General features: G+C 41.3%; 2 protein-coding genes across 2 annotated transcripts in view; one reads left to right on the plus strand and one right to left on the minus strand.

Annotated features, from left to right (window-relative positions):
- The first annotated feature begins 530 nt into the window (after window positions 1-530).
- On the plus strand, window positions 531-21,095 carry Opn1lw (opsin 1, long wave sensitive). The gene is made up of 6 exons (XM_021188393.2): window positions 531-664; window positions 5,584-5,880; window positions 9,342-9,510; window positions 10,697-10,862; window positions 14,092-14,331; window positions 20,885-21,095. Exons 1-6 carry the CDS (start codon window positions 568-570, stop codon window positions 20,993-20,995), a joined length of 1,080 nt encoding a protein of 359 aa, XP_021044052.1. The 5' UTR covers window positions 531-567; the 3' UTR covers window positions 20,996-21,095.
- A 185-nt stretch (window positions 21,096-21,280) lies between these two features.
- The window catches only part of Tex28 (testis expressed 28), a 13,832-nt gene continuing 7,520 nt past the window's right edge, over window positions 21,281-27,592 (minus strand). The window contains exons 2-4 of the mRNA XM_021188855.1: window positions 24,743-25,449; window positions 22,768-22,903; window positions 21,281-21,786 (exon numbers count right to left, since the gene is read on the minus strand). Coding sequence (XP_021044514.1) covers window positions 21,430-21,786; window positions 22,768-22,903; window positions 24,743-25,449 — 1,200 coding nt within the window. The 3' untranslated portion in view covers window positions 21,281-21,429. The remainder of the gene's footprint in view (window positions 21,787-22,767; window positions 22,904-24,742; window positions 25,450-27,592) is intronic.

Below are 27,592 nucleotides of genomic sequence, written 5' to 3' on the forward strand. Positions count from 1 at the left end.
GCAGACAGCTCCTACCCCCTTTTCCATGGGAGCAATCCTGCTAACACACAATGTACCCTTGGGGCTCACCAACAAACTGCTACACAGTTGTGTTCCAGATGTCTGCCTGAAAGGTTTCCAGGAGCTGCTTTCAGCAGAGTCAGAGAAGGGAAGTAGACTGGAACTCTGAGCTGCTTCCCTACTCACACTCTGGTCCACAAACCCCATTTTCCTGATCCATAGTAGTAGAAAGAAATGGAACACAAACCCTTGTAAATGAGCCCTTGTAATCAAGCAAGAGCTACAGTGGCTGCCACAAGCTCTACTGAAAGCCAGGAATGGGAATGGTGGTGTGTGTGCAGGCAAATGGCCCTGAGCCACCCCTGTGGATTGGACTCAGAAACATGGAAGTGAGGGTAGGAGGGGATGATCTAAGTCCTGGGCCCAATTAAGAGATCAGATGGTGAAGGGTTTGAGGGCCCTTAAGGTAAGGAGGCCTGGGCTGATCCTGCAGGCTGATATAAAGTCCTGTAACCCCATAGGCAATGTGCCAAGTCTGACAGGTTCCAGAGACAGTTTTCTACAACCATGGCCCAAAGGCTTACAGGTGAACAGATACTGGACCACTATGAGGATAGCACCCATGCAAGCATCTTCACCTATACCAACAGCAACAGCACCAGAGGTAAGCAACAGGTGCACTAGAGGTTCAGTAAGCAGGCCAGGTCGCTCCTTAAAGCTTCCCTAGAACCTGGGGTTAGCAACAACCTAGCATTGCCAGAGCCACTGCTGTAGGAACAGGGACCTCAGGCCAACCAGCTAGAAAGCACAAACTTTCTGTACTTCACCTCCACAGGATAGTTTTGGTACCTGTGGCTTCAATGAGACACAACACCTCTGTTTTCTGATGCTAGGGGGTTTGTTTTGTGCAAAGCTTCAAATGTCAAAGCAATGGAAGATTATCATGAACTCAGGTCCTTATAAAACCATAACTTCCATAGGTTTTTATCTTATTTCATCTGTGATTCTTCCAACCCCTTTCCTCCTGATTATTTTTATTTTAAAAACATTTTTTAAAAAAATCTTTATTTGTTTATTTTCACTCCAGATTTTATTCCCCTCCCAGCCCACCCACCAATTGTTTCTCATCCCACATCTCCTCCCTGCCCCCCCCCATCTCCACAAGGATGTCCCCACCACCCACCACCCACCATCCACCCCACCTGACCTCTAAACTCCCTGGGGCCTCTAGTCTCTTGAGGGTTAGGTGCATCATCTCTCACTGAACACAGACCCAGAAGTCCTGTTCTGTATATGCGTTTGGGCCTCATATCAGCTGGTGTATGCTGTCTGTTTGGTGATCCAGTGTTTGAGAGATCTCAGGGGTCCAGGTTAATTGAGACTGCTGGTCCTCCTACAGGGTTACCCTCCTTCTCAGCTTCTTTCAGCCTTCCCTAATTCAACAACAGGGGTCAGCTGCTTCTGTCCATTGGTTGGGTGCAAATATCTGCATCTGACTCTTTCAGCTGCTTAGTGGGTCTTTTGAAAGACAAGAGAGAATGAAGATAGCTAGCTAGCTAGCTAGATAGATAGATAGATAGATAGATAGATAGATAGATAGATAGATAAGACAGAGACAGAGACAGAGACAGAGACAGAGACAGGCAGGCAGGCAGGCAGGCAGAGAGTTGCATATAGACATCAGAGGACAACTTGGGGACATATATGTAGAGGTCTGAGGATAACTTGGAGCAGTCAGTTCTCTCTTTCCACTATGTGGAACCCAGGATCAAATGTCAAGCTTGGCAACAAGCACCTTTACCTACTAAGCCATCTCACTGGTTCCTCCTGATTCCTGATTCTTAGACATAAATCTAACACATTATATCCTTGTTTATTTAAAATTTAATTTTTTATTTATTCTTCACTCATATATTCCCCTTTCTCCACTCCTCCCAGTCTCTTCCCTCTAAGATGATGATAGGGCTCTACAAAACATAACTATGATGTCATCCTAATACTAAAAATTCAACAATGTTTCCTGGACTGTATGCATTATCTTAGTTGATGTTAGAAAGATCTTACTTTCAACTGATCATGGTAGCAGATGCTTATATTTCTAGCACCTAAGAGATAGAAACAGAAAGATCAGAAGTTCAAGGTACATACAGAGTTTAAGGCCAGTCTGTTGTACATGAAACCCTGTGTCAAAAAAGTAAATTAACCAGGTATATACCTTTAGTTCTAGAACTTGTGAGGCAGAGATAGGTGATTGGTCTCTTTGATTTTGAGACCAATTTGTTCTACATAGCAAGTTCCTGGCCAGCCAAAACTACATTGCTCAATTTCTTGGCTACATAGCTCTCAAGATTTTGTGTCGAAAAGATCATGTTTTGTTTTTGTTTTACATTCAAATTTAGTTATTTGTTTATCAGATAATGCATACACCACAACATCCACATAGAGATCAGAACTTGTGAGAGTAATGAATTCTCTTCCAGAACGTGTGTTCCATGGACCAAACTCAGATTGCCACTGAGTTCTATTGACAATCTCATACTTGTTTGTTTGTTCATTTGTTTTGTTCTTATTTCTGTTTTGAATCAGTTTTCTTATGGTTCTGAAGCCATCCTGGAATTTACAGTCCAGGGTGGCCTTGAACTCATGATCGCCTGCCGCAGACTGCAGAGTTCTGGGATTACAGGCATGTACTACTATAACCAGAAAAAGTGTTTTATACTTTTTTAAGTTGACTTAAATCAATTCCCAAATGAAATTTACAGATTCATGTTGATTACTAGATCAAACCTAGTCCCTCATATATGCACTCTACCATGTATCTACTTCCCCAACCCAACTGCTACATCTTTCATTTTCCTGGCACTTTTTTTTTTTTTAAAAAGAAAAGTAACTCCTTTCCTTTGGGCTTTCCCCTCTCTTCAAACATTGCTGATGACTAGCCAATTACATAATTTAACTTGCCACTCTGAGTTGTATTATTTATCACCTTTTTTCTATAAATTAACAGTTGATCTGAAAGTCTGACTGGTACGAGAGGCATCTTTTGGCAGATGTAATAAAAATAAGAGCAAGTTCTGGGTCAGGAACTTCTAAGCAAATCTTTATTGGGGCATCAACTCAAGCAGAACACAGTCAACTTGAGCAGAAAGTACTCATTATTGATAGAAAAAGAGTTCAGGCTGCTCTGCAGATGGAGGAAGAGAGGCAAGCTCTTCTTTGTTTACTGGTCTAGCCTGAAGATTTTCTCCTAGCTATAGCTTTGGTCTCAAAAGATGTTCTAGTTTTTATTTAAGACACCGGCTAGTCCTAGAAATCCAGGTGCTGCAGGTCTATACACAGAACTGAGTACACTCTGGCTCAAACGTCAATGCAGTAAGGTGGAAGACAGATGAATCAAGCCATATCATCCCATTCCAGTCACACTATCAGACACCTGCAGGCCAAAGTAAAGAGACAGAACTTTCAGCATTCAGGTCCCTGAACAGTAACCTAAGAAACTGTTACCACAACCAACACCTCAGAGTTGTTCTCTGCATTGAAGCTAGGAAATGACCTTCAGAATTAGTGCTCTTCCAGAGGATCCAAATTCAAACCCCAGAACCCACATCAGGTGTCTCAGAACTGAAGTCTCTAATCCAGCTCCAGGGAATCTGACACATCTATCTTCTGAGGATAAATCTTAAAAAAAGAAGAATTAGCAATCTTGAAGTTTACTGAGAGCCAGCAAAGCTAAAGTTTTTATTTAGTTTTTTTCTCAGTTGTTAGACCAGCATCCAGCTGGAATTTTGTGTCTCAGTGATGACAGCTTTCAGAAGCATCTCTTGGGAAATCACAAGTTGCTGATGCATAATGCCTACAAACATAAATAAAATATTTTAAAATCTTTTAAGTAGGATTGCTAAAGACCTAACATTTGTACATGTCCTTTTACACTTAAGATGTATGTCCTTAAGTTGTGTACTTGAGACACTGTGCTTTCAATCCCTGTCTTGGAGTAATGCTATTAATTGGATGTACATTTAGGCTCATTTGTTTTTGTTTGCTTGTTTGTTTTTGTTTTGTTTTGCTAACAAGGAATTACTTTTTTAAAAGATAGAAATGTACCAGCACACCTGGAAATCAGATATTACATTTTAAGGTTAAATTTTAAGTCAGGCAAAAGCCACTTTGCTTGTAATCCTAGTACTTAAATGCAGAGGTAGGATAAGTTCAAGGCCAGCTTGGTCTACATACCAAGTTTCAGACCAGTCAGGTTTACATACCTAAAACCTGTTCAAAATACATTTTATAATTATGTAATATATTGGTTATAAGGTTCTAAAGGAGGCAAGCATAGTGGTTCATACCTTTAATTCCAACAATAAGGAGACAGAAGCAGGCAGCACATCCAGCACATCCAGGGCTCAGTAGAGATAACTTATCCAAAAATTAAATACAGAAATATTAAATTTAAAATTTTAATAATAACAATAATAATAATAATAAAGTGTTCCAAAGGAAAATCTAGAACACAAGATAGATTTGTAGAAGTCCAGCTTCCATGACCCAATTGTTTCCTTTCCTGTATTCCTTACAACTTTTTTTTATGTAGGATCTGACTTTTGATACCTTTTTCTTGCTTATTTCTTTATGAATCTTGTTAAGGCAGGAGGGACAGGCTGCTCTTGTGTCATTGCTGCCTGGGCCTGGATACTTGCTTCTCTTTGCCTGGTTTGAAGTCTATCCTTTAGAAGGGGCTCTGGTTTAGAATCTGTGACATTCACTTGCTCTAACCTCTTTGCTTGTCTATAAACTAGAGGTTCAAAATACCACCCAGTTCTCCTTTTTCTGCTCTGGTTATTCTGCAGTGCTTTCTCAGGGGAGATACATTACAGTCTGGGGGTTCTCTGTTCTCAGGTCTATTAAAATCCCTGTTGCTTCAAACTATTCCCTTCTGCATAGAGACTAAGACCCTATGAGTCTGGGGTTATGAATGGCCTGTTCTTACATCTCATATTGGGGGTTCCTGGAAAGCTGTGCAGGGTTTTCTTTTAGAAACAAATAGGACCTGTACACAAAGTGAAGCAGAGGTATCATAGGATGCAATTGTGCTGGGTGTGAGATTTACCTGTCCCTCCTAGCACAGCCAGAACATCCTTGTTTTTCTTGAGCTATTTTGTTTTAGAGAGTTTGGGGAATTTTAGGGGAGGTTGGTGGGTTTTACGGGGGGGGGGGTGATGGGTTGGTTTTTTTATTTTTTTGCTTTTTGTTTTTTGTTTTTGTTTTGTTTTGTTTTTTGGAATGAATAGACTGGAGAATTCTATCAAACACAGGTCTCTTTGTGTGTGTTTTCATAATGCTGTGAAGCCTTATTATCCAGTAACAGAGATTGGGGCTTGTGACTCTATCCAATTATTCTGGCAAAAAGCAGCAATGGCAAATGTTCCCCTTTTATAAAGACACCCATCCTACTGGATTGGGGCTCACCCTAATTGCTTTATGTACAGGGCTCACATAGAGCAAGGAATAGTGAGGTCAAGATGCTGGTTCGGCAGCATAAAGCTTTGTGCAACTCCTCCTGTATTTTGTACTTCTTGCCTCCAGGTCCCTTTGAAGGCCCCAATTATCATATTGCTCCCAGGTGGGTGTACCACCTCACCAGCACCTGGATGATTCTTGTGGTCATTGCATCTGTCTTCACTAATGGACTTGTGCTGGCAGCCACCATGAGATTCAAGAAGCTGCGCCATCCTCTGAACTGGATTCTGGTGAACTTGGCAGTTGCTGACCTAGCAGAGACCATTATTGCCAGCACTATCAGTGTTGTGAACCAAATCTATGGCTACTTCGTTCTGGGACACCCTCTGTGTGTCATAGAAGGTTACATTGTCTCATTGTGTGGTAAGTTGAAAGAAACACAACCTGGTATGCCTAAAGGAAATCATACTGAAAACCCTGGGGTTCACAAATGGTGTTCATGTATGAGACACAGTCTGAAGGAAGATACTCATGGTAGAAACTGGATCACAGTCAGCACAAGGGTCGGAGGACAGGTTTACAGGATTCTGAAGACTTCCATCTAAGCACACATTTTCAACTCAGTTTGCTTGAGTTCAACATCAAGACAGGTTCTGATTGTATGTACCCAGTTTGGGGCCTTGGGACGCATGTGAAAAGAGATAGATACTGAGCCAGAGAATTTCAGAAACGTAAGGAAGACAGGCTCTGGCTACCTTTGATAGACTTCTAGCTAATTCAGGAATATATGTGTTTTCATCCTATATCTCAGGCTGGTTATTGGCACTAGATGAGCTGTTCTCAGAGAAAGACAGTTCCCAGAGCTTTTTGAGATATTGACCAGATTCTAGACACTTTTCTTTACAACTATCACTAATACTGATTGTCTATGGTTTGCTTAGGTTAGGTAACTAAGAGCTGATGAGATGGTTCAGTGGGTAAAGAAGCTTGCTGCCAAACCTGATGAGCTGTGTTTCATTTCTAGGAACCATATGTTAGAAGAGAACCAACTCTTGAAAATTGTCCTCTAATCTCCATATATACACCATGGCTATACACACATAAAACCCTAAAAAGTAGTGGCTAAGAAGTACCAGTATGCTATGTTCTGTACCAGAGAGGGCCCAGTAACCAGATGGGGACAACACAATGCCTCTGTTACCCTCTCTCTTACCTTATCTCTAATTGGGCAAGGAGAGTCCAGGAGTAGTAGCCAGTCTGGAAGACAGGCTTTGTTGAACATATATGAAAGGGGGGTTGAATGTCATGCTTATAAGCAGATACTTTGAGAGGTCCAGACTGGGGTTGGAAGACACACAAATGGACATGGTTGGAACCTCACTTACCTAGCTATATACCCAGCAGACATCTATCAGTAGCTGCCCTTGCTTTTGGTTCCCTCACTATTGTCTCTCCTTGTTCCTCATCTATTTGGCAGATAAAGTTCAGACCAGAGGGAGTATGGAGGCTGTATCTCAAAAGCATAGGGGTAGAATAATCAGGAAAGATCAAGTAAACAAAATTTACCTCCCAGGTCCAAGTGCTTTCAGTTATAGATATGTGCCTTGGTGGTTACATGGCCTTAAGTGGCATCCTCATGTCTGGCTTTGCCTCTGCTAGGCTTGCCTTTGTCCTACTCACAGTATATTCTTGGTTCACTCAGATGTCCAGTAGCCAGCATATTTTGGTGTCACAGATGCCTTCATCCTCAGGAATGTTTACAAATGCATAAATTAAATCCACAACATTACAAAATTATCAATTACATTGAAAATGTTTATCAAAGTTTTAACTAGTAGTGACATAGTCTTTCATAAGAAATATAATTAAGTATTGCTGGACAATTGTGGCACACATTTTATTTTTTAATTTAGTGAGTTTATTATATCTAGAGTTGTTCAACAATCACTACAATCAATTTTAGAATATTTTAATAGTGTTGAAAGAGGAATCATCTCTGTTAGCAGCTACTTTGTGTTTCCCCAGTTTCCACATCACACTTCCCCAGGACCAACAAGGGTCTCCCCTCCCATTGCTGTCAGGCAAGGCCATCCTCTGCTACATATGTATCTGAAGCCATGGATTCCTCCAGGTACACTTCTTAGTTGGAGGGTTGGACTCTGGGAGAAGAGGATGGTCATGCCAGCCTATGTTGTTCTTCCAGTGGAGTTGCAATCCCCCTCTGCTCCTCCATTTCTTTCTCCAGCTCCCCAACCAGGTTTCCTGAGCTCAGTCTGATGGTTGGCTCCAAGAATCTGCATTTGCATTGGTCAATTGCCCTACCTGGGGATCCTTCACGCCTGCAGACACCAAACCCAACACTGTTGCCGTGGTCAAAAGGCGCTTGCTGACCTGAACCTAGTGTGGTGGTTCCTTGGGAGGTACAGCCAGCAACTGACCAATGCAGAAGTGGCACACACTTTTAATCCCAGCACTCAGGAGACAGAGGCAGGCAGAACTCTGAGTTCAAGGGCAGTCTGGTCTACAGAGTGAATTCCAGGACAGCCAGAGCTACACAGAGAAACCCTGTCAAAAACAAAAACAAAACAAAAAACCCCCCAAAAAACAAAGCAAAACCAAAACATACTAAACTGTGGACTAAAATGGAGCTGAAAAGATGTCTTAGTGGTTAAGAGTATCAGTTGCTCTTCCAGAGGACCTGGGTTCAGTTATGTAGCACCCATATGAAGGCTCACAACCACTTTAAACTCTAGTTCCAAGGGATTTAACACCCTTTTCTGACTTCCATGGGTACTAGGCATACATGCACTAGGCATACACGGGCATATGTGCAGGTGAAACACTCATATACTCAAAATAAAAATAAGTACTTCTTTGAACTTCTTCACTAAAACATTAGCAACAGTGTTGTGTACTAAAGTGTTTCAACAAGGATCTGATCTGACTACTAATAAAAATTCAGTCAAATGACAATGAGTAATAATGTAAAATGATATGAGAATATCTGTCACTTTTATATCTAGCTGACTGAGTCAGGGGTATTATTAATACTGCCAAGTTCATAAGAGAAGGTAATACAGTGTCCTTTAGAGGTTAGGTGAATGAAAGATGCTTTTTCCCACCCTGGTTTGTGGGTCCCTGAGGCCTGTGTACACACCTTTGGGCATAAGATGGAGTGAGAACCCATGCCACCTTCCAGTTAGAGAGAATCTGAGCTGTCCCCAAACACTCAAAGAAACAGCAAATAAGCAGCAAGGGTATAGATCGCATGTTCTATTTCTTTGGAACAATAACACCTCAGTGTGGTCATGCCAGAATGGATATGCGTTTCCAGGAATTTCATCAATGACATCAGAGGAAGACAGTCTCAGAGACCAAGGGAACAAAAAGGGTTTGCAGGGTCCCTGTGGTCAAGTCAGCCAGCTACCATAGCCCTTTCTTGCCTTCTTCTCAGTGATGAGGTGTGCAGGCTGAAGTTGAGGAGAGAGAGCTATGAGAGTTCTAAGTTACCAGTCTCATGATTCTATGACTCAGTAACTAAACTGAGAACTAGGACATCCTGGTCAAGAGCACAAGCAACTATGGTTAGAAGGAAGGTGAGAGAGTAGAAAGACAGGGGAGAAGGCAAGTTGCTGGGTTTAGCTTGGAAGCAAAGCAGATGAGCCTAAAGGAGGAAGGGAAAAAAAGGTGAGACACCTATATCATAAAAATGAATTGTAAAAAAATTCATTCACCAAGAGGTCCATGGAACTCTAGATCTAAAAACATTTCCAAGGATTTGGTGTGGCAGCTAGGAGTCTTAAAATCTGCCAGCCAGGAGGAGGAAGCAGTATGAATAATCCTTTGTTTGGCTTGAAGCCTGGTCTATCTCTTCTTTCCTGTAGGAATCACAGGCCTCTGGTCCCTGGCCATCATTTCCTGGGAGAGATGGCTGGTGGTCTGCAAGCCCTTTGGTAATGTGAGATTTGATGCTAAACTGGCCACTGTGGGAATCGTCTTCTCCTGGGTCTGGGCTGCTATGTGGACGGCCCCACCAATCTTTGGTTGGAGCAGGTAAGGGTGTAAAGTTGCTAGAAATGTAGCCCCTGTAGGACCAAGTGTGGAAGGTCAGACCGTGATCTTTGGGGAAATCACTTCTGATTTCTGGGTCTGTGTGGCTCCTTGCTTACAAGAAGGAAGGAGGAAACTCTCCTCAGGGTCTCAGTGAGGTACGCACGTGAATGTATGGATGTATTTTCCTATGACATCAAAAGAAGCCCTGTGGCTCACTCCCTAGACTATGAAAATGTTTATCTCAAGTATAAGAAGCCCACAAGACTAGGAATATTCAAAAATGCCCATCGTAGGACTATAGTGTAAGTGAACACTTGGTACATTTAGACTTCAGGGCCCTCTTAAAAGCTCCTTGCCAGGCACTTCTCATACATTTTACCCCACCACCTTCAGAGGTTTCTTAGATGGTACAGGAGGTCATGGAAGCCATATATGTCCTTGCCAGACTCATTCTTTGGGGGAAATACTCAAAGCTGATGAGGCCATGACTTAGAATGATTTTACTGTTGTACATGACAATCTTGAGTATGTGTTCCTGTGGTATTTGAACAGGGAATGTTCTTTCTTTGGGAAGCTTCCGTCATTCTGTAAAATAAGCCTTGTTAACAGTTTGTCTTTCCCTAGAACCACAATGACTACCAGTAATTAAGAATGTCCCAATGCTAGTGCTGGGGGAGGCTTAGACTGGATTATTTCATTTCACTTCCATGGTTACCCAGTGAGCATGCCCCTTCATTACAGCCCTGGCACAAACTGGTCTCATAATAAATTCAGATATTCTTAGGGTTTCTAAAAGGGAAGAGAAAGAGGAAGCCTCTTCACCTCCTTATGAAAATATTCTAGAACCAAGTAGTGATAATTGCACAACCTTGGGAAATTCTTGAATGTAATAATGGCAAATTTCATGCTATGCATATTTTGTCACAAAGAGAAAGATGACATGAAGAATATAAATGGACAAGGATTTACCAAAATACTACTAGAGAGTTTTAAGATGATCAGAATATTCTAGAAGTACAACACTCTGTAGATATGAAATGCTATTGACTTGTTTACTTCTAATTGGTTAATTTCTTCTCAATTTAAAAAACCCTCTGACTCAAGTCAGGCATGTGCCCTGGCTAGTTGGGGAGGTTCCAGGTTGCCCCAGCTTGAATTAGGATGGGCTGCTGGCCCTTCTTTTTAGGTACTGGCCTTATGGCCTGAAGACATCCTGTGGCCCAGACGTGTTCAGCGGTACCTCATACCCCGGGGTTCAGTCTTATATGATGGTCCTCATGGTCACGTGCTGCATCTTCCCACTCAGCATCATCGTGCTCTGCTACTTCCAAGTGTGGCTGGCCATCCGAGCAGTAAGCCCTTTACCCTCCTGCCCTCATACCAAACTTGCAAGATGTGTAGGCAACTCAGAGGCACACCTGGTAACTCTCCTGCCTCCACATTGCTCTGATCCCAAATCAAGCAGTCCACCAGAGTCTCTTAAATGCAACCCCCTTTTATTTTTGGAGACAAGGACTCAGTATAGAGTCCTGGCTGACCTGAAATTTGCTATGTAGATCAGGTTAGATTCAAATGTACAGAAATCCACTTGCCTCTGCCTCTTGAGTGTGTACTACCATGACTGGCTTAAACCTTTTTATCCCATGAGTCTTAGCTGCTGTTCAATTGCTGTTAAGAGACACCATGACCAATGCAACTCATAAAAAACATTTAATTGGGGGCTTGTTTATAGTTTCAGAGGCTTAGTCCATTATTATCATTGTGGGAATTGGACAGGCATGGTGCTGGGCAGACCCTGATCCAAAGGCAAAGAAAGGAATGCTGGCCTGTTGTAGGCTTTTGAAACCTCACCTCCAGTGACATACTTCCTCTAACATGGCCAAACCTATTCCAACAAGGCCACCTCTCTTAATCCCTCTCAAATAGTGCCACTCCCTGATGACTAAGCATTCAAACACCTATGGAAGGGGCATTCTTATTCAAACCATATAAGCAGATCTCATCCCTATAAAAAATATTAAGAACCAATAGTATGGGACAGGAGGTGTAGCTCAGTGGTAGAATATTTGCCTAGCATGTATTGAAACCCTGGGTTCCATCCTAAGCACCAAATAAACTGTGAGTGGTGGCTCTTAGGCAGTGAAGGCAGGAGGATCAAAAAAAGTTCAAGATTACCCTCTGCTATATAGCAAATTCAAGGCCAGCCTGATATCTACATAGACTAAGGAGATGCAGGGAGTTCCTTTGGGGGATAAATTTTAGGGATTTTTATTATTTAAAAAGTATGTACAATATTTTTATCATATTCTTTCCCCTCTCCCAACTCCTCTCAGGTACTCCCCACCCAACTTCATATTCTCTCATACTCTCTGCCCTCTCTCTCCTTTAGGGGGGAAAACACAAAATAAAGGTCAAAACAAATTAACAAGCAAAATTCATTAAGACAAAAATTACCCAAACAAAAAGTTCACAAAGTAAAACAAACAAACAAACAAATACCCAATCAAACAAATAACAAACAAATAATGGAATCCATTTTGTGTTAGACAGCTACTCCTGGGCCTGGGGCCTACCCTGGAGTGTGGCAGATATACCTAGTGACATTCTGTTAGAGAAAACTGACTTCCCCCTTTTCAGCATGTATCAGTTGCAAATAGCTTCTTAGTTAGGGATGGAACTTCTTTCTGTGCTGAAATTTTGTATGGTTTGAACTTTACAGGTCTTCTGTGTGTTGTTACAACCCTTAATGCAGAAAAGGAGTTAGAAATATTGTAAGATGTAGAGATGACGAGTAGCTCCAATGAAACTGTCATTCAGACACAACAGGACTGATATACACATAAATGAAATTATTGTAGTCTCAAAACCTGGCTTCCTTGTTCTCACTCCAATGAGATGGAAAGTGACTGCCCATTCCTAGAGGACTCAGAAAGAGAGCAGAGCTGTCTATGCCTTCCCCCTGGCCCAGTACAGTCCCCCCATGGAGCATAATCTACAGAACCTGCATCCCCTCCTCAGGTGTCTTAGTTACTGTTCTATTGCTGTGAAAAGACACCATGACCAAAGCAACTTTATTTTGTTAAAAGTGTTTGATTAGGAGATGCTTACAATTTTAGAGGGTGAGTCCATGATAAATGTAGTGGGGAGCATGGCAGCAATCAGTCAGGCATGGCATTGGAGCAGTAGCTGAGAGCTTAATCCTGATCTGTAAGTTGAAGGCAGAGACAGATAGACTGACCCTGGCATGGGCTTTTAAAACATCAAAGCTCACCCCTTATAATGCACCTCCTCCAAGAAGGTCACACCACCTAATCTTCCAAAAACAGTTTCATGAACTAGAGACCAGATTTCAAATACATGAGCCTATGGGGGCCATTCTCATTCAAACCACCACAATGAGGCTCTTGGGGAAGATCAAGAAGTGAACTCCAGAATGCCATTTGCCTGTAGACCTGCTCGACACTGTCCTGTGTCTGGTGCTCCATCTTAGGAAGCCTATTCTGTCAGGAGTCCCTATCTCACCAACGTCCCTATCCAGGTCAGGCTACACTGGGGAGATGAGAGTAAGAGAATGTGTAAGCCGGGTACTTTATGCTGAGTGCTGTGTGCTCCTCTAATGGTTTCCCTCCCTAGCAGAAATTGTCCCTTTGTTAAACAACTCCCCTACCATTTACTTTGTGTGCCATTTGTTCAGTGCCCCAGCATTGTGTAGCACAGGTGGCAGGAAGTTAAGCTGGTGCTTTACCTATATGAAGGTGCTTTGCCCTCACTCCTGCATGAGCAGGTATTTATAACCTCTTTCTGGAGAAGACTATGAGCTCCACCAGAGGCACCATTCACCTTCATGTCCTATAATGAAGGCTGCAAATTGGTTCCTGTGTTGGTGGTCCCATATCAGAATCAATTTATCTAGTTCCCACAGTGTTTCCCTCCAGCTTCAGCAGTATTAGCTCTTGGCTAGCAGAGCCCATCACTGCTGTTTCAGCTCTTCCTGTAGCTTTCCTGATTCCTTTTACAGCTGTCTGTCATCAGCAAGTCTTCCATGGATGATAGTGGCTGGCCTCTAGCCTCTAGAAAACCTGGGGGAAGTGTATATAAGGATCTTGCATTGCCACTGGGCACCTGGCAATTACTAGGCATGGTTTAAAGCAAACTTTACTTCTAGGACTCCATTCAGGACTCCAGACTCAAACCTGAGCACAAGACTAGATCTTCTTGGAAGGGATCAGATACAGACTAAATTCAGTCTCCTTAGTTCTCCTTCACAAGCTTCTGTGAAACTATAAAAAACAGCTTCAAAGGTCTGGTCTGAGGGTTGTCCTTTGCCAGGTCAGTCACTTGTTCTCACAAGGCCTACATGAAGCTAGCTCCAGGACCACTTTGGATCCCAAGTCAGATCATTCTCTGACTTAGGATGGGAGGCAGGATTGGGATACTAGGTGCAGTATTTCCTGCTCCCCATAGATCCCTAGAATCTCCTCTTCTTGCTAGTATCCTAACTTGGCACCTGAGCAATAACAATAGTCCCTCCATATATAGAGGCCTAACTGAATAATCCATTTACTGCCTTGTCTTCTCTAGGTGGCAAAGCAACAGAAAGAATCTGAATCCACCCAGAAGGCCGAGAAGGAGGTGACATGCATGGTTGTGGTGATGGTCTTTGCATATTGCCTCTGCTGGGGACCCTATACTTTCTTTGCATGCTTTGCTACTGCCCACCCTGGCTATGCCTTCCACCCTCTTGTGGCCTCCCTACCAGCCTACTTTGCCAAAAGTGCCACTATCTACAACCCCATTATCTATGTCTTTATGAACCGACANGTAAGCATGAGCCTGAGCAGAGCAAACTCAAAATGACCCAGAACTCAATTCACTGGAATCAAATCATCAATAAGAATGCTTTATGGAGAACCTGGGAGTGGGGGTCAATCATGATCCTCCAAGTAAATAAGTGTGGAAAGGCTCTACATGTGACTCATCCTGGCCAGACCTCAGCTCAACAATGACTTCTGANATCCTTGCGCTATCACCACCTGAGTCTGGTACTTAAGAAAGTGTGGTGCACTGCACGCCCTTCCATTCTGATAACCCCACAACTATGGACAAGAATCTTCTAAAGGTGCTGCTAGAATTCAGATGCATCAAGAATTCAGTGAACACACAATGATCCTAGCTAATTCTGTTCCTCTTGTGTTTACAGATTCAACTCTAATTTTTTTTTTCATTTCAAANCTTGACTTTGAATTTTTGCCCCCTTAAATGTTTAGCTTTTTCTTGGTTACACTAACTAAGAGTTCAAGGGATTTTATGAGCTCATGAATTAGTTTAGAGTGAGCATGTTATGGTCTTACCCAAGGTCTTATCTGATGGCATCCATCCATCCTTAGCTACCATATTGGACTTTGACATAAGTTGCTCTTGGCTCTTAGAACCTCCTGGTAGGTTATAAGTGTACCTTATGAGGCTCATCACCTTCTAAGTGCCATTTGCCTCTGTCTTTGTTGAATACATCATATGCACTTCATTAAGGAGCATCTACTGTGTGAGTTATTCGTAATCACAAATGCTCAATGGAGCCTCTCATTTCATCAGACTCAGTGAATCCTTCCAATGGATTCTTCTTTCCCTTCTCATCTTTCTTCCTCTTGTACTTGGGATGGAACACGGGCCCTGGTGCATGCCAGGCAAGTACTCTACCACAGATCCCCTCTTCCAAAAAAACTGAAAGCAGTCCTAGAAAGAAATCCTTGTGAAAGACAGGAAACAAGGGTAGGAATTGAAACACATTCTTCTGAGCAGGTGCACAAATTTTGCTTTCACTCATTCTGCTAAATTACAAGAAAACTGGAGCAGGGGATTCCATTCTTGTTCACTGCTACATACCTCCAGAATAGAGTTAGAGTCAGACATAAATTGAAAACTAGGTATATCAGCCAGCTTTTCAGAAAAATTCATGTTATTCAGCCCATCTCTGACATTCTCAATGTCAACACTTAAGTATTCTCATTTTGAGGATTTTAATGTTATAGGGAGTGAAATAGAGCTTAAGTTTGGGGACACTTTTAGCTTGGGTTCTCAAAGCTTTGTAGTTAAGTTTCTTAGATGACATTGGTTTTTTGTTTTTGATTTTTTGATTTTTTGATTTTTTGTTTGTTTGTTTTGTCACTGCCTAAATATCGTGAGGCTATCACAATGAATTCCACAAACTTCATGGCTTAAAACAACAGAATTGTATAGCTCTGTGTAAGAGAACTTGCCTAGTATACATAGAGTCCTAGGCTAAGTTCCTACCTCTACAACAAGCAAACAAACAAGAAAATAGAGTTGTAGAACAAAGGAAGCTAGGAGAAATACATTAAGTTTCTCACAGTTCCATAGGCCAGAAATCTGAGGTTTAGGTATCATCTGGCCTCTGGAACTGTGAGAAACTTAATGTTTCTCTCCTAACTTCTCTTGTTCTACAACTCATAGGCATGCTGCTCCAATATTATGCTTCACATAGCCCCTTTTCTGTATGTGTAGTATTGTAGAAATTATTTAATTCCAACCCGGTGTTTCTACCCTGCCTTTGATCATTTAGTTCCTGAATAAAAAAATACACACAACCTTTATATTTATTACTTACTACTTACTATGTTTCATCTGGGCTGTTCTTAATTCCAATTGACCAGCCCTCAGGGTCATGTTTTCTTGACTCCTAACCCATGGAGACCTCTCCTTCCTCCTCCTGCACTTTCTTTGTCCTCATGGTCCCTCTCCGAATCCCAAGTCTGGGAAACCTAAACCCCACCTATGTCAGCTATTGGCTGTTGGCATCTTTATTTACCAATCAGAAATAACTTGGGGCCAACATGTACATTCAGACTCTCATCTCTGTGAAAACCAGGTCCTGGGGGCCTGCACTTAGCATTACAATAGATAGCAAAAGACTAAACCTTAATAATTCCCCCTTTAGTACAATAAAAGACCCTTTTCTCTCAGATACAAATTGGATGCAATTATAAAAATTATGAAAATTATAAGGTATGGTATGCACTTATAACATCCAGTCCATTTTATCTGGCAATTTAGATAAAATATTTTATCATCTATCCTAACTCAATGAGTTTACAATCCTGTACCTCAATCATGTTTGATTTTAACTTGTATTACTAACCAAAAACTATCCTTTTACATCTAGAACACCTTCTTTAATGCTAAACAACTTAAGTTCAACTGTGAGACTATAACTAATCTTCAACCCTGTCAAAGATTTAAGAAGGAACATATATTTAAGTATGCAGGAATGTAGCTTCCACATTTAAACAATTGGCAGAGACAACTGACTACCTGGTTAGTCCTCAATATTCCTTATAACATTGGAGCATCTATCTTTAGTCTTCTGGCCCAGAACATCTGACAGACCTTAAGTGAAGCAGGAATTTATAAAGAACTAGCTTACCCTGTCTTGGCAGAGCTTAGCAGTTGACTACCCTGTGTCCTTGTGTTCTTTTTGGAGAGCATTCTGTTTGTAGATAAAATTAGGTCATTTCATGCCAAGTGGCTAGCTTGCCACAATTGAAGCAACTCCACATGGAGGTATTGATGCTCATCACCTTCCTTGAAGTGGAATGGGGGTACTGTCAGGAGTAGACATGTCTCATAGTCAAAAGATCTTTTAATAATGAAACAATATTAAATGCCATATTCTATGGATCCCCGATGCTTTTGAGCTATTTGAGCTAAACACTGATTATTTTTACCTATTTACTATTTGAGTAACCTTGAAAACATTATATTGTAATTAACTAAGTTTGACTCTAATATGACCATGAGTGACTATCTGACTCTTAACTTGCATTACTTAATTATTCTAGACAGTTTGTAATAGCAACTATTAAAAGGACTGGGTCTAAGCCTTGTATTCTTAAATGAGTTGCATAGGCACAATGCCTATGGAAGAGAAATAAAATAATTTTAAAATTCATATCATTATACAAAGATTTATACCAATGAAAACCTTAAACTGTATCAATATACAAATTCTATACCAATGTAAGGAGATATAACTTCAATTCTGCATCAAAATATAGAGATTTCTACCAATGTAAGATTATGGGTATAAAATGCTTTAACAGTAAATTTAATAATCCATCCATATTTGTCTAATTTGTTATAATATTACTATAGTCCCTTTTTTCCTATTCAACCCCCTGCCCTTTACCTAAAAAAGACATGATAGAGAAGAGGAAAGGAGAGATAGAAATCCCTGAGTCTAAGATTTCTTTTAGTTTCCTCCCTGTCCAAAACTATAATTATTTGTAAGTTATCCTTTAAAATGACAACATATCTATAATTCATAAAATGATGAAAACCATCCACCTCAACTTAAGAGATTAGGAGGATGATCTTATGATTGCTTCTTGCTTAATTGAAGTAAAGAATTCCTGTTTGGGACCCAAGGGAAAAATGGTTAGGTTTGTTTGTTTGTTTGTTTGTTTGTGGGTTTTTAAGATTTTTTTATTGCTTAATATTTATCCATATATATAGCACAAGGTATAGAAACAGCATGTTTTTTTCTAGATGTATAAAAATCACTATGTTATACATACAGAAGTCATATGTGTTTTCAGGTCCTTTTCTGGACTTTTCATTCTGTTCCATTTGTTTTCTGCTCACTCTTGTACCAGTGCCACACATTTCAATTACTGAAATTTTAAAGTATGCTTTAATATCTACTGAGTCTTTTTTTTTTTACTTTCTTTTTAAAAATTAATTAATTTATTTATTTTTTACACTCCATATTCCATTCCCCTCCCCATCCATCCTCCGACTCTTCACATCCCATACCTCCTCCCACCCCCTGTCTCCACGTGGATGCCCCCACCCTCCACCCCACCTGACCTCTAAACTCCCTGGAGTTCTCCAGTCTCTTGAGGGTTAGGTGCATCACCTCTGAATGAATACAGACCTGGCAATCCTCTGCTGTATGTGTGTTGGGGGCCTCGTATCAGCTGGTGTATGCTGTCTGTTTGGTGGTCCAATGTTTGAGAGATCTCAGGGGTAAAGGTTAATTAAGACTGCTGGTCCTCCTACAGGATCGCCCTTCTCCTCAGCTTCTTTCAGCCTTTCCCTAATTCAACAACAGGGGTCAGCTGCTTCTGTCCATTGGTTGAGTGCAAATATCTGCATCTGACTCTTTCAACTGCTATTTAGGTCTTCCGGAGTGTGGTCATGCTAAATCCCTTTTTGTGAGCACTCCATAGCCTCAGTAATAGAGTCAAGCCTTGGGACCTCCCCTTGAGCTCGATCCCACTTTGGACCTGTCACTGTACCTTCTTTTCCTCAGGTTCCTCTCCATTTCCATCCCTGTAATTCTTTCAGATGGGAACAATTATGGGTCAGAGTAGTGACTGTGGGATGGCAACCCCATCCCTCACTTGATGTCCTGTCTTCCTCTGGAGGTGGGCTCTGTAAGTTCCAGCTCCCTACTGTCAGGCATTTCATCTAAGGTCTCTCCCTTTGAGTCCTGAGAGTCTCTCACCTCCCAGGGCTCTGGTGCATTCTGGAGGGTCCCCCCAACCTTCTACCCCCTGAGGTTGCCTGTTTCCATTCTTTCTGCTGGCCCTCAGGGTTTCAGTCCTTTTCGCTTCCTCAAATGGAGACGTACTTGAAGCAATCCCACTGAAATCAGGGACAAGACAAGGATGCCCGCTCTCCCTGTATCTATTCAATATAGTACTCGAAGTGCTAGCTCAAACAGTAAGACAACAAAAAGAGATCAAGAGGATACAAATTGTCAAAGAAAAAATAGAGGTACCACTATTTGCAAATGATATGATAGTATACATAAGGGACTCCAAAAATTCTACCAGAGAACTTCTTCAGCTGATAAACAACTTCAGCAAAGTGGCCAGATATAAAATTAACTCAAATAAATCAGTAGCCTTCCTTTATACAAAGGATAAACAGGCTGAGAAAGAAATTAGGGAAACAAATCCCTTCACAATAGTAGCAAATAATATAAAATATCTTGGGGTAACCAAACAAGTGAAAAACCTGTATGACAATAACTCCAAGTCACTCAAGAAAGAAATAGTTTGAGGTAAATTGGTATCAGGTCTTCTTTGAAGGTCCTGTAGAATTCTGCACTAAATCTATCCGGCCCTGGGATTTTTTGGTTGGGAGGTTTTTAATAACTTCAATTTCCTTGTGTGATATGAACCTGTTTAGATAATTTACCTGCTCTTGATTTAACTTTGGTATGTGGCATCTGTCTAGAAAACCATCCATTTCATCTAGATTTTCCAGTTTTGTTGAGTATAGGCTTTTATAGTAGGTAGGATCTGATGATGTTTTTGAGTTTCCTCTGTTTCTGATATGTCTCCTTTTTCATTTCTGACTTTATTAATTTGGATACTGCCTCATGGCCCTTTAGTTAGTTTGCTTCTTTTTGTTCCAGGGCTCTCAGGTGTGCTGTTTGTAATTGGTTCCCACTGATCTGAACCTTTTGTGGTCGAATTTTTGTTGACTGATTTTATAACCCAAATAACTAAGTGAATCTCCTCTTTGTATTTCTTCTGGAGCAAACTATAGCCAGCATAGCAGAATTCTTTGTGGAACCTTAAAAGTACCTTTAAAATATCTTTGTCAGAATCAGGCAACAGAATGCCGATGAATAATAGATCGAAGGAATTGCTTGTGAATTATTTCTAATGGTTGTTGCACAAAATACTGGCATAAAGTTGGACTATTTAACACTCCCTGTGGAAGTACCTTTTTAAATCTCTTTAATGGATGATTTTTTTTTTAAAGATTTATTTATTTACTATATGTAAGTACACTGTAGCTGTCTTCAGACACTCCAGAAGAGGGCATCAGATCTTGTTATGGATGGTTGTGAGCCACCATGTGGTTGCTGGGATTTGAACTCTGGACCTTTGGAAGAGCAGTCGGGTGCTCTTACCCACTGAGCCATCTCACCAGCCCCATAATGGATGATTATTATTCAAATTAGATCTAAATCTTTTTCTCATGAGAACACTGGTTACTGGACTAGTAATAATGCTAATCTAGTATGACCTCATTATAACATATGCAAAAATCCCCATTTCAAAAGAGTCAGTCACAGGTTCCAGTAATTAGAATTTGCCATACTTTTTAGGAGAGATCATAATTCAACTACAATCACCATTAACTGCTGAATTGGATGATTCAGACCTCCTCCATTCATATGTGTAAAGAATGAGCTGAGTTTTTCCCATCACACTCATAATATTCTTAATGAGAGAAGGGAAGGTGTACATTCACAAAGTGACAGTACAGCCCAAGCTTCATCTTTAGTATAGTGCACTAGCCCTTTCTGCTTTGCTGAATATGTTTTTTGTCCTTCTAGTTTCGAAACTGCATCTTACAGCTCTTTGGAAAGAAGGTTGATGATAGCTCTGAACTTTCCACCACCTCCAAGACAGAAGTCTCATCTGTCTCTTCAGTGTCACCTGCATAAAGTCTGCCTCCAACCTGCCCCATCCATCAAAGCTTTGGCCATGTTTTACCTCCCTTCTCATCTATCCTTGTGAAATAAATATAATTTCTCCTTGCTCAAACCATCCAAGTCCCAGAGATATCTGTAATGTGAGGTTATCTAAGCTGCTGGGTGTTCAGGCACCAGACCTGGAAGAAATACAATATAGGCAAAGTGACCAGAACATATGTGGTTTTTTTCCCCACTTTTAATCCAGTCCCTGTGTCTGTAGATATTATGAAAAGAGCATGGAAAACTGGAAGGAGAAGGCAAGTTGGCATCTGCATGTATCTCACGGGGCTTGCAGTTACAGAATTAAGAAAATGAGAGCAACAAAGTAGCTTTCTAAAAGGGTCCTACTGGATGTCCTCAACAACTGAAAGCAAGAAATTCAGGTGAATGGCACTTCTTGCCCCTCAGTGTCCATCTGGTGGAGGCTTAGCATCCTTTAAGTCTGGTCTCCACTTAAATGGGACCCAGGCCTGCCAGTCAATAATAGAGATGACATGGCGCTTCTGCCAGGCCAAAGTCCCAAGCCCAATGATCATAAATACAATGAAGATGCGCAGGCGTGAGTTGAGCAAGGGCAAGGGGCAAGAACACAATGTAGAAACCACAACCAAGAAGATAGTGGTCAGAGTGAGAAGCAGGCTTATGAATCTGAACAAAAAGTCCTTGGGACGGGTTCTGAGGCTGGCCATCATCTCCAGTTGGGTAGCTTGCTGTAGAGTTTCTAGCTTGGTTATTCTGGTCTTGAAAGTCTCCATTACATCCTGCAGGGAACATACACACATATACTCACCAGAAGTCAGACAGAAATGTACTTATCTAATCTAGTAATTTATTTGTTTAGGGGTGTTCAAGAAGTACTGTTAAGATGTTTTTCTGGGCCAGGCATGGTGGCGCATGCCTGTAATCCCAGCACTTGGGAGGCAGATGCAGGCAGATTTCTGAGTTCGAGGTCAACCTGGTCTACAAAGTGAGTTCCAGGACAGCCAGGGCTACACAGAGAAACCCTGTCTCGAAAAAACAAACAAACTGAACTATACAGTGAGATCTTGTCTCAAATACATAAATCAACAAGGAAGGAAACAAACAGAAAAAAACCATCTTTTTTTTGGCCCAAAACTTGATAGACCAGGCTGTTCTCAAACTCAGAGATCTGCCTGCCTCTGCCTCCCAAGTCCTGAAATTAAAGGCATGTGCCATCATATCTGATGAGTTGAATCTTTTAGGAAAGATGGGAAGAACTTCTTGGGTATGCCCAGCAGAGACAGACAGTTGCTGTGGAATACTGGGCTGATGGGTCCTGGTGAGAACTATCTACTGCTGAGACTGAGAACCTAGGTGAAAAAGGTCTAACCAGGAACAGGAGTAGGAGCTATGAGTGTGTAAAAGACTGAGGGACAAAAAGCTAGACCCCAAGAAGAGATTCCCAAAGGTTTTCTCTCTACTAGCAATGCAAACACCCCAGCATTCCTTGGGCTTGTCAGGCATCACTCCAGTAACTGACCCTACAAGATGAGAACCACTGTCCAAAGTCTCCAAAGCACCTTGGCTCCATGGTAAGGAGTGGAGTTCATACAAGCATGCAGGGTAGACACTGCTGGCTCTAAACCAAAGGTGCAGGTTACTATTGTACTATCAGGCCAGACACAGCTCTATATCTTCTCTTGCCTTGGCTTGGGCACATCCAAATACATCTATTCATCCCAATATCCTTCTCACTAGTCCTTTCTCCCCAGTGCCCTTACCCATATTTCCTTGGCTCTTTCATAGGACAAATAGGCCATTTTCTCTTCAGTGCATGCCAGATGCTGTTTGAGGTGGAAAATCTCATCCAGGTATCTCTGCAAGTGATCATTCACCTGTTCTTCCATCAGTGATTGTCTAGGATGCAAGAGAGAAAGTAACACTTCCTCTGTACCTTTACTCAGAGCTCATGCTGGCAGGGAGGAACCTGAAGCTGGATTTACTAACAACATCCCTACACAAACATACATACATACACACATACACCTAGGAATCTGTCAAAGGGGGCTGGATCCTCTATCTCTGCCTAGGAATACTTACACTACATACACTAATAGATCTTATTAACAATTATTCTCTACTATTTTACCAAGTGTGCAATAGACTAGAAAGTATAGAAATTAAATTTTAAGCTATCTGTATATGTTATCAAATCCCCCCAAATGCTCCCAGGAGCAGTGTTGAAGATGCAGTAGCTACTCCATAAATGAATCTTTATTATAAAGACCACATTGTGTAAAGTTCCATTTGTATACAATCCACAAATATGAGTCATATGAGTGGGTGCCAGGAATTGGGAACCAGGAGTGACAAGGAATGACTGCTAGTAGGGTTTATTGTTTCAGGGATGATAAAAATGTAAGATTGGATAATAGATTAACTCTGAATATACTAAGACCGCACTAAAATTGTATGCTTTGGTGGGAAGATAGAATCTCACACTGTAGCTAGCTTTGAACTTGTGATCGTCCTGCTTCTACCTCCCAAGTGCTGGGATTGTAGGCATGTGCCACTAGACCAAGCTGAACTGTATTCTATAAATGAGTAAAATTAATGAGATGTGAATTATCACTCAATAAAAAAGCAAACATTGGGTTGTATTAGTGGTATCACAACTCAGTAAATTTAATGAAAATCATGGCAATGCAATTAAAATGGTGCATTTCATGACATGCAAATTAAATCTCAACCCAAATATTGAAAAATATAAGCAAAATATACTACCTCTTATAGATACAAACATAAATAAGAAAGTATTATAACATGCATGGAAAAGATTAACACCCCAATGAGGGTAGTGATGTCAGACAAAGAGGCTGGAGTAAGAGGTACCAAGAGAGTGCCCCTGAATCTCTGTGTGAATGCATGCATGCTTATGTGTGTTACTGAGAGTGTGTGTGTGTGTGTGTGTGTGTGTTACTGAGTTGAAACCTGGAGCCTCACACATACAAGGCAAACACCTGACTAGTCCATACAACTGGATCTTTTGAAGTTTTTTTTTTTTTAAATTTGTTCCTAGTTTTTTTTTTTTTTAAGATTTATTTATTTATTATATGTAACTACACTGTAGCTGTCTTCAGACACTCCAGAAGAGGGCATCAGATCTTGTTATGGATGGTTGTGAGCCACCATGTGGTTGCTGAGATTTGAACTCCGGACCTTCCGAAGAGCAGTCGGGTGCTCTTACCCACTGAGCCATCTCACCAGCCCCTGAAGTTTTATTTCTTAAAAAAATGATTTGAAGAGAATGTGTGGCAAGTGTTAACATTTGATTTACAACAGAAAAAAATTTTTGAAGTCCCTCATCTATTCCCCATAAAGGATAAGCCAAAGAATAGAAGACCAACAAACTTTCCCAAAAAAATGGGATATAGGGAGCATTACCTTTCTAATACTAATGGTCTGCTAGGCTCTCACTGCACCTGGCTGCCGCTATTGCTCCACTGCACCAAGTAGACTCTCTAGCAGGTACCCTAATTTAACCAGCAAGAGACAAAGCATGGGTCAGCAAGAAAAGAACCACTCATTCCATTGTAGGTAACAGTCACCAAAGAAGAGCACAGATATGTTCTTTTCATCTGCCCTTACCCTGACTCTGTCCTTGGTTCCTTCCTAACTCTTCATAGGTAAATCTCAAATTATCTCTTGACCACTTCTTAGCTTGGGAACCAAAATGTAAAAGGGAGCTTTCCTTACCTGGTTTTCTTTTCCTGGAGTGACTCCAGTATCCTTTGCACATCAATCATATGACTTTCCTTGAGGCTTTGATGGGAGACCTGAAAGCTAGCATGGACCTTCTTGGCTTCTGTCAGTTCTTCCTTCATCTTCTGCAAAAGCAGCTTTTGTTGCTGGGCCACTTTCCTCTGCTGCATTTCTGATAAGTGACTCTCTAGAGTAGAGGACCTAGCAACGTTGATGGGCAGGCTATCTTCCCCACCTGACTTGGACAACTTGGAATATGAAACCTTCCCACTTGGCTGCTTATGACTATCCAAGTCACTGCCCACTTTCAGCACTGAGCTTGTGGGACTGTAGCCCTCTTCCAGCTCCTTTAGCTGCTGATGACACTGATAGAGTTTTCGTTCTATATGAGCAATAGTGGCAGAGGTGCGCTGGTTCACCCTCTCAAAGGCCTTCCGGATATGTGGGGCCTGGTGCCGGTCAGCTTTGGATACCAGCTTGAGGTAGCTCATGGTATTTTCATCCCTACTGGCCTTTTCCACTCTCAACTGCTCTGAGAGGTAAAAGATTCTATGCTTGACACCTTCCCTCACATTCCGGGCAAGCTCGCCATCTGAGAAGCTAGTGTGACTACTAGGGCAATCCTCACGGAAGGAAGACAGAGACCTGTAAGAGGGCACGTTGGTGGGGAGGGTTGCACTTGAGCTCTTGGTACTTTCCACCTGCATTGGGAAACAAGAAAACATACAACAGGTGCTCTGTGAACTTCAATTAGAAGATTTGAACAAGTATGGAGTCACTTCAAAAAATACATGTGTGCATAGACAGTAATGAGTACATGATTTGTATATTCACAATGAGCCCAATGCAGACTGTGGGGAGGTGGGGTTCATTTTCTGGGCCCCAATTCCCCACTTTTCAACACCTACTCCTTGCAATTATCCTACTACAAATCTCAGATGGGTATAAACTGATGTCTACATCAGCCTCATCTGCCCTTGAATAGATATTTCCTAGTATCTATTCCAATAATTACCAATTATGTCTCTTATTTATTAGGGGCTGTTCTTATGAAGTAGCAGTAAAGTTATTCCCAATAATCAGGGCAGCATCTGTATTGCTATTTCTGGAAGATAGGAGAAGAGGTAGGTAGAGAAATTTCTATGCTAACAGATTTATTCATTCATTAAATCATTTGTCCCACACATTATTTATTATTTACTGAGCATTAATGAGACAAGTTAGGCAGGGAGTCAGATGAAGGCAATGCACTACTATACAACAAAGGAAATAAACCACAACATTTAGGCTTATGAAGGAATCTTACAAGCATATTGGTGAACAGAAGAAACCAAACAAAAGACTTCACATGGTATCTTGTTCTGTTTGGATAAATTTTAAGAGGATGTAAAACGAAGTAATCTTGCATAGGGATGTCTACATAGGTGACAAACTATAAAGACAAAGATTAGTCATGAGTATCATAAGTGAAGTGGAAACTTAAGGGTTCTTTGGAAAGTCAGTTGTGTTGGATAGTGTTTTGTTGGGGCAAACATATGAAGGCGTGTTTTCCTGAAGTTGACACAGATGAATGGCTAAGGCATACTCATGAAGGAACTTTTTTTTTAATTTTTTATTATTATTTTCTTTATTTACATTTCAAATGCTATCCCAAAAGTACCCTATACCCCCCTGCCCCTGCTCCCCTACCCACCCACTCCCACTACTTGGCCCAGGCGTTCCCTTGTGCTGGGTCATATAAAGTTTGCAAGACCAAGGGGCCTCTCTTCCCAGTGATGGCCGATTAGGCCATCATGAAGGAACTTTTAACTGAAGCAGTCACAGGAGAAAGGATGTTCTGCTAAAGCAAGCACATAAAAGAACACATAATGAAGGATTCTTTGCTAACAATGCACATATATTGATCCACCTTACATTGCATAGCTGAGCTCCATTTGTTGGAATTCCATAGAAATGCACCAAAAATCTTCTGGTGGCATGCTACAATTTCTTGCCATTTCTGAGGACTCAGGCTGATTGGTAGAGTAATGTCAGCTAAGACAAACACACATGCTTGAGGCAAGACACATGATGAGGCAAGACCTGTGGAGGACATGTGATGTTTGGAGGGTATAATAGGGTATAAATGGACAGTGATGGATCCTGACCTAGGCTTGCTTATAGAGTTAGCTGTGCAAAGCTGTTTGGTCTCATCTTCACTGATTGTCACTTTGCTGAGAGAATCACAGCTAAGAACTTCTCTTGGCAACCTCCTGCTGACTTGTGCCTAGGCAGAGGACTGGTTGTCTCTACTAGGCTGTGCCACTGCTACTGATTTCTGTCTGCTGTCCTGATGCTATCAAGCTGAATCTGGTATCCGTGAAGTGTTTGTGAATGGATCAAGCAGCTGCTGGTGCTGACCTGTAAACTGAAGTGCTGATTTCTAGACAACACAGATGGGTGTGGCTCCAAAGAACCTTTCTAAACAGGTCCACTTCCCCCATATCCTTTCTTTTCCACTACCTCTGGTAGATGGTGGGCTAAGAGGGAGGTTAAAGAGTTTAAGAACCATCATTAAAAATAATGTTTGAAAAAAATTAAAGTTACACATAAGCATCAGGAGGAGGATTTCCCTGAAGGTGGAAGAAAGGGCTATGACTATAAGGGAGGTGGAGACAACAATTTTTGGTCTGGAAGAGAGTTACTTACATGTTTACCTTACCATTATTACTTTTTACAGGCATTAAGAACATCAATTAATATTTTTGGCTGTGAACCTGGCCTTTAATGACTGAGCCATCTCTCTAGTCCAAGAACAACAAGTAAGAAATGGGATCTGCATTTTTTTTTTTTTTTTGGTTTTTC

The sequence above is a fragment of the Mus pahari genome, chromosome X, assembly GCF_900095145.1.
Source record: "Mus pahari chromosome X, PAHARI_EIJ_v1.1, whole genome shotgun sequence".
Taxonomy (NCBI): Eukaryota; Metazoa; Chordata; class Mammalia; order Rodentia; family Muridae; genus Mus; species Mus pahari.